Source organism: Anastrepha ludens, chromosome 3 (assembly GCF_028408465.1).
Source record: "Anastrepha ludens isolate Willacy chromosome 3, idAnaLude1.1, whole genome shotgun sequence".
Taxonomy (NCBI): domain Eukaryota; kingdom Metazoa; phylum Arthropoda; class Insecta; order Diptera; family Tephritidae; genus Anastrepha; species Anastrepha ludens.
In genome coordinates this window covers 61,971,270-61,979,261 of record NC_071499.1, presented here as the reverse complement: position 1 = coordinate 61,979,261, position 7,992 = coordinate 61,971,270, and the positions used below count along the sequence as shown (strand labels likewise).

General features: G+C 37.6%; 1 protein-coding gene across 9 annotated transcripts in view; it reads right to left on the bottom strand.

Annotated features, from left to right (window-relative positions):
• Positions 1 to 3,917: 3,917 nt before the first annotated feature.
• The window catches only part of LOC128858078 (rapamycin-insensitive companion of mTOR), a 61,716-nt gene continuing 57,641 nt past the window's right edge, over positions 3,918 to 7,992 (bottom strand). For 8 of the 9 annotated variants that reach the window (XM_054094014.1, XM_054094017.1, XM_054094016.1 and 5 more), the window contains exon 20: positions 3,918 to 6,951. In XM_054094014.1, coding sequence (XP_053949989.1) covers positions 4,484 to 6,951 — 2,468 coding nt within the window. In that variant the 3' untranslated portion in view covers positions 3,918 to 4,483. The remainder of the gene's footprint in view (positions 6,952 to 7,992) is intronic. The other variant, XM_054094023.1, reaches the window with a different exon arrangement.

Genomic DNA, 7,992 nt, shown 5'->3' with positions numbered 1-7,992 from the left:
AAAGTGTGCAACATCGTATGCGAAAGAAATTTATCCAAAATTTACCCAATTTCAAACCTACATTTCATTATACTAAGATTGAATGGGCTATAAAACTGGGCCAGAAATTCAAGTTAAAAAGTGCGAAATTTAAATTTATTGAATACTGAAATTGAATGAAAAAGCTCCCCAAAAATCTTCTAAAAATTTTCCAATTTTGATGACAATTTTTTGAAATTTGCCGAATTCCTGCGAACTTTAAACTAAAATTGACTGAACTGAGCTATAAAAGTGCAGCCCTAAAAAGTTTTTAAAAATTTTGAAATTTCAATGACATTTTTTTGAATTTTGTTGTATTTTTGTGAAACTTTAAACTAAAATTGGCTGAGCTATAAAAGTGCAGCCCTAAAAAGTTTTTTAAAATTTTTGATATTTAAATGACATTTTTTTGAATTTTGTTGTATTTTTGTGAAACTTTAAACTAAAATTGACTGAGCTATAAAAATGCATACCTAAACAGTTTTTAAAAATTTTGAAATTTAAATGACAATTTTTTGAAATTTGTTGTATTCTTGCGAAACTAAAATTGAGTAGTCTATAAAACTGCTTCCCTAAAAAGTTTCTAATAATTTTGAAATTTTAATGACGATTTTTTGACATTTTTGTGAATTTTGTACAAACTTTGGAGTTTTGATTTATAAGGTTTTTGTTATGCGATGAACTATATTTTTGTGAAAAAATTAGGCAAAAAAAATTGCATACAAAATATAGCGAACATTCTAAAAAAGATAAAGTGACTTAATTATGTGAGCGCTTGTGTACCATCGAAAGGCATTTAATTTTTATGTTAAAATGCAGTGGGCTTCGAAGGCGCTTTGCTATCGTTTTTCCATCTGGAAGTGGTTCCCTGCTGGTATATTGACATGCACACAATGACGGCCACCGTAGCCGAGGATGATTTAGCAAAACTGGCTCTTAATCGGATGGTTTTGTATGCGAACATCAAATAACAAAAACATTCAGGCAATGGCAGACAGACCACCGTTTGCATTTGTTGGCATAAAGTAACATAGAAACCCTGTTTGCCGTTAGGAAACCTCCAAGCACGTACATATTCTAAGAGATTTACTATAATTAGGGTACAATTAAATTTGAGATGTACATTAAACATGCAAAGGTCTATGCAGCCACAGATTGCAGGAAAATATGTATGTATATTCCCAAAATCTCATTTTTATTGCTCATCGATTAAAGAAGCCATAACGAAAGTAGTAGAATGTTTTGTCAAGCATCCACAAACATAAACTTTTCTATTTCTTTGAAATATAAAATTGAGGAACAGTTGTTGTACATTAAAAATTAGGAGAGAACAAATCATCTGTAAAATTTGGTTTTTAGATATTTCATTGAAATAAATGTGTGCGGCCGAAACCATTTTAGGAACGAGACATGGGACTGTTTAAAAAAAAAAAAAATAAAGCATACTTGAGCTGCGCAAATTCGTATTTACTATGTGAAGTTATGCCGGCATTCAAGCAACAGTCAATATGAGTGACTATTTTTTGCGATCGCAACTAGTGATTTGATAACGTTTTTCTTTTTTATGCCACAAATATTTATGAAAATAACGGCTTTTTATGTATATGAAACTTTTTATTGTTATTAAAAAAAATGTATTTTTTATAAAGTAATTTTTCAAAAAAAAATAAGGTATGCCAGAAAAAAGTGCATAAAAGCTGTTTAAATAAAAAGTAATGGTTTCAATGATTTTGAAAACATTTTTTTTTACTGAAAAATTATGGACGCCTATTTCAAAAAAAAAATAATTTTATAACTAAATGTATGGTGCATATTTCCAGATTCAAACAGCAGTCAATAGTGAGTGTTAATCACACATTACCGGAACCACAGTGTGCATATACAGTGAGTCAAGTAGTCAAAACAAAAAAAATGTATTCTTGCTTATTTGACTAGTCGTTCGAATAGTCCGGGAGCCAGTGGTCGATTTTGGACTGCGTTTTTATACCGTTAAATTCTTGACTATACTTGTGATTTAGCTTTCATGAATAACGAAAATGAACGTCAGCTGGCGCACCCGCGGTGGGTGTGATTGTGGGAGGGTACGAAACGTGTCGAAAAAAAACTTCTACCAACTCATTTTATACCGGCTGAAATTTTTTTCATGTATTGTTGGTATTTTGTAGAATAAAAAAAGTAGTCAGCAGCGCGGTATAGAGAGAGGAAAACACGTCAGCTGAACAGGTGAACTTGTAAAAAAAATTTAAAAGTAAAACTATTTTATGCCGCTTGAAATTTTTTAACATAATTTTTAGTCCGGGCATTTTTAGCATTGAAAATTCCGCGCGCCGCCGAGATGTATGAACGCAATGATACATTCTTGCTTCGGCTGACGGTCTTCCCACCGCTATAAACGCAGCTGACCATCATTATTATATTTTCATATGTGTCCAAAATAATGTAAAAGAATTTCAATCGGCATAAAGTAGGTTTACTTTTTAATTTATTTTAGAAGTTCGCCTGTTCAGCCGACGTATTTTTCCCCCTCTCCGGCGCAGCTGACTATTTTTTTTTTTTTTTTATTCTACTAAATGTCAGCAATACACAAAAAAAATTTCAGCCGGTATTGAATGAGTTGTTAAAATTTTTTTTCGACACGTTTCGCAGCATCCAAAGCACGTACCCACCGCTACTGGAGCAGCTGACGGTTGGTTTCGTCATCCATTGGATGGCGTCTGCCTTCAGTATTAAAATCAGTCGGCATGAAATGATGAGGTCAAAATGACCCCCGGCTCCCGGACTAGAATGTATTGGTTGAAAATTTTCTTTATGCTACTGACACATATAAAACACTTCACATACATTTTGTCAAAAAAGTATGTTGCCAATAGCTAGCTCACTGTGTACGAGTACACTGTGGCCGGAACAACCAAGTAATGCCAGCTCAATCATTCGAATTTATATTCGACCAACTTCAGCAGCATTCGCCAAACATTTATGGGGAATGTTTATCCTGTTACAGCAAGAACAAACAAAATGTATGGCAAATATTGTATGCTTAGCAACTATTGATCATTAAAATGACTGCTGTGAGCATCATTTCTGTCTTTCAATTCAAACCCCCGTCACGGAAAAAAAAAATCCAATTCGAATTTCGACAAACGTTGATAGTCGCCGCCTATGGAGCATGAATTCATCAATGCAAATAAAGTGTCGGTACTTTTTCGATTGTTTTTTTTTTTTTGTGTTCTCCTGATCGTTTTTTGTGCATACTGCATACACCGAGTATTTCAACATTAAACGCATGCATACGTGCAACTCACACGCAGACAAACGATACAAATTTTAATTTCAAATAAAATACTTCTTCAAAGTTGGCCGTTTTCCTCCCAATTTGCGTGTTTTAAAGCCTAATTTTTCCCCCCTTTTTTTGTTTCTTAATTGTAACTTTACCTTTATTACAATTCCGACTTATTATCAAATCCATCATCGACTTGCTTTTAAAGATGTTTTTGTGTAAGTATAGCTGAATGCAGAATATACAGAGTATATTATTTGAAATTTTACAATGAGAAATAATTTTCATAAAATCGTAATGTTCTGAGCTTTATGCGTTTTTTACTTTGAAATTTGCTTTTTGTTTTGTTTTGCTTTTCGATTGCTTCGGATACATTTTATATATATAATATACATATACTATATTTTAGAATCTTCGATTGCAACAGAATTATGGGAAACATAATATTCAGTTAATACACAAAATGATTTTTTTTTTTTATTTACATAGCATCATGTTTAGCTTTAAAGCCATGTTTAAAAATGCTCTCGAAGTACAAGGCGAGCAGATTGCTGCTAAATGACTTTCCTTCAGCAGAAGAATTTCAATTTTTTTTTTTCAATAAGGAAAAACTGTTTTAAAATGCATTGAGTATAAAATACACACGTTTATTTGCACCTCTCTTCTTCTTTTTTCGATAATTTGTTCAACACTTTAAACTTAAACAAAAAAAAGGCAGATCTAATTTCATATTTTCAAAATTATATTAAAGAGATGTAGAAGAATTGCATAGATATGTTCACAAATAAATAAAATACAATTCAAAGTCTTTTTCATATGTCCAATTTTTTTCAATATTTTTCAAGCTATATAAAATATAGATTGGTTTATTTGATATTAGTTTATACTTTAAATCCTCAAGAAATTCAAATGCCACAACTTAATATTCTAAAACTGGCCTCACTGACTCGCCTTGATAAAGAAAATTACTCTTTTTTATCACAGACTCTACTTGCTCGCACACTTCGCTAAACTCAATTCCTAATGGGATAAGCATAAACGTAAACAAATACCGTTTTCAAGTTATAACAAACTGACAAATAGAAAACAATTAAAAAGGTAGTATGCGAAAAAAATTAACAAACTGAGCTGTTGGTTTTGGTTGTTTTTGCCGTTTCTTTTTATGCCAGCATTATAGTACGTATACATTTACGTGTCAGTTGCTTTCGCATCCATCTTGAGCGCCTGCAATCGTTTTTCACAGTACAAACTGCCGATGGGCTTAGCCAAGGACGCGGCCAAGCTTTTCGTTATTGTTAGCGTGGTTATGCTAGCGGTCGTGTTTGTTGGCTGATTGCTTATAGGAACATTATTCCCAACTGTTGCCGGGTTGACGGCGCCTTCGCCGCCAGGAATCATACCAGTGTTGCTAATATCGGCAGCGCAATCGCCAGAATTACTGCCAGTTGTGTTGGTGTATTGTATTTGCGGCATAATGCCCGCAGTGTATGATTGCCGCATGATTGGCAATCGATAGTGAAAATTAGTATTGCTGCTGGTCGTCGTCGTCGTTGTCGTCGTCGCGGCTGTGGTTGTTAGTGGATTTGATATTTGGTTCGTCGCTGACGCGCTTCCCGTTGGTTTTCCTCCATTCCTTCCCACATCTTCCACACCGCCACCACGCCGCATAAGCACTTTAGTTGTTGTCACGGCACTGGACGCAGCTGTAGTGGCAGGTGTGGCAGCAGCAGCAGCAGCAGCAGCAGCGACACCGACAGCACTTTCCGTTTGCCAATTTGCATTACTGCGGCTACGATCTGTAATGGGAAATTTATTTTTCGTACAACTCAAGTCCAATTCAAGCGTATAAAAACGTCCACGTGTATACTTTTTATTTTGGTTCTCTAATATGACCGCGCCGCCTCTGCTACTGCCACCGCCGATGCTGCCGCTGCTCGCACTCGTGTTTACGTTCGCATTCAAATTCGTACTACTATTGCTGCTATTCAAATTGGCGTTTGTGTTGTGGTTGTTGTTGTTGTTATTGTTATTTGTATTAACACGTTCCAAGTTGCTGTCCGCGAATACACTGCTCATCGTAGGTTGTCGACTAACTGTGCAAATACTGCTTCGATTACTGCTGTTGGTTGTCTGTTCGCTGCTGCAATTGCTGCTGCTGATCGTCGGATGGCTGGAGGTTGTGCTGGTGCATGTCGTATTGCATGAAAATGCTGCAGTCGTCGATGAGGCAGGGGTAATGTCGCAACGTTGTATCGCAATGTAGTCTACTTCGTCGACATCATCATTCGTCAGCACTGATGGTGTCGCTATCCACTGCGTTGAACGATTGGTATCCTCGTAATCGCTTTCATCACTATCGGAGGTTATGCGTAGCTCGTTTTGAATTTCACGACCTAACGACGAAGTGACACTCACCGACGATGATGTGATTCCTAAGCTTTTGACTTTTGACCGTGCAGACGTTTTATCCGCTGGGGTATTATCACCTTTTAGTTTCGATTTTGTGCTTGTTTCCAGTTTCGTTGAGCCATCCTGTAACAGATTTTCACAGCTTGCTTCGTAAACACTAGCTAGCGGCTGCAGTTTACCACCAAGATGTGTTACCACCTTATGAGCTGGCATATATATCAATCCACCAGCTGATGCCTGCGCCGTTAGTGACTTAACAGCATTGCCACTTATATCACCATGCACAGCTGCAGCACTTGCACCCAATATAGACGGCACACTATTCATCCCTTTTATTAAACGTGCATTCCCGCTTTGCTCTTGCCCCTGCTCCGCCTCAGTGCGCTCTGACAACGCACCAAAGTCTTTTTCCTTTTTTAATAATATATCTGTGGGCTCGGCGTAAAATGAGTCGAAATTCAAATCAAGGAACAGTTCTTGTACAAAACGACGTGCGTTCATCCGATAACTACTACGTCCCAATGCTTTGCACACCTCCGAATAGAGGCAAATATCTTGAAAAGATGTGGGATGTTTCTGTTTCAGCTCCAGCAACGCCATCTTCGACTGCTTCGCACTGACTGGGTTCGCCAAGCGCTGAACGTTGAACAATATGCTCGCGGTCAGGCGATCGGGCATACTCTCATCGCTGAGTATACTTTCGGGCGAGTTAAACGAGATGTCAGATAACTGTATAGTTGAAGAACTTTGTGCATTTTGTTGTGACGTTTGGGACTTTGGCTGTTGCTGTGTGATTGGCGGTTGTTTATTCGTCTTGCGTGCGGTGTGCGAAGCCGTTGTTGCAGCTACTAACGTGCCGCTGCTTGTATAAAGTTCGCCACCCATTGCGAGCGCTACGCCTGCTGCCGATGTCACCGCCGCTGCCGATGCCGCGGCTGCGTCGCTGTCAAGGCGTTGTGTGTGCGTACGATTGCGACGCGCCCGCGAACAATGCATACAATTATTACGACCATGCTTTGCACCGAGCCACTTTGACCGCTTGCTCACCGACGATACGTCGGAAAGCGACGAAATAACCGACGACTCATCGCCACATTCATTGTTCAGGGAATCATTCAAGAATTGTTGATTTGCAGTCAGCAAATTTATGTCCATCAAGTCCTGATCTTGAATATCCCGGGAGACGTAAGTACGGCCGAGGTTGCGCGTGGGAAAGAGATCAAGCAAATTTTTCGGAAGACAAATACCTAAAAACAAGAATTGAATTAGATTAATATTTTTTTAATTATAAAGTATAATTAATTAAATAAATAAATATATTTTAGAAGTATTTAAGGCTTGAAAATATTTACTTTTCAAAAATAAAATAAATTACAATAAATATAAAATATTCCGTATCTTCTATAGGACAGGAAAAGTTATAACCTCATCCATTTTTGCTTTTGTTCGTATGCATTTTCTGCTCATAAATTATACTCAGAGTTTCGTGGCAAATTTCGCTTGTTAACAATGGAGTGGGGATCTTCGCATTGCAAGTGGGATAAAGGCGCAAGTGAGATTTTCGAATTGCTGAAAAAAACTTAATATTTCGAGAACGTTTTCAATCGTTTTCCCCAAACATCTGAAGTGACAGACAGAAAAAGAAGTGGTCGTCCTCGCGTGGGTCGAACCAGTGCAGTTATAAAAAGAAATCCCTTTAGAAAGCAAAAAATCATGTCCAGGCAAATTAATATTTCGACCAGATCCCTTTCAAGGCCAATTAGAGATGATCTCCACATGATTGCCTTCCATCGCTCAACTAGTCATCTTTTGACAACGCGCTTGAAGAAAATTACGACTCGACAGATGCAAGCAGCTTCTTCAGTGGTTCGCGGTCAACGGCGATGAAAATATTCTTTTTACAGTTGAGAAAATTTTCACTGTAGAAGTTTTTAATAAGCAAAACGTCAAAAAATGTTGTTCCAAAGGTTCAGCGAGGCCACCATCCAGCCTCCGTAATGTTTTGGTGGGGAGTAATGTTTTGTCTTGTAAAGGAGTTACATCTCTTCATTTCTACGAAAAAGGTATTAGTTCCGGGGAAAAAGTGTACCAGGAGGATATCTTAGAAGGCGTGGTGAAGCAGTACACTCTGCAAAGGAGAGCGTTGGATCTTCCAGTAAGATTCCGCTCCAGCACATAACGAAAAAACCACCCAGCAGTGGCTAAAAACCAATATTCCTAGGTTCATAGCCGCAAAAGATTGGCCGTCTGGAAGTCCAAATCTGAATCCATTGGACTTCAGTTTGTGG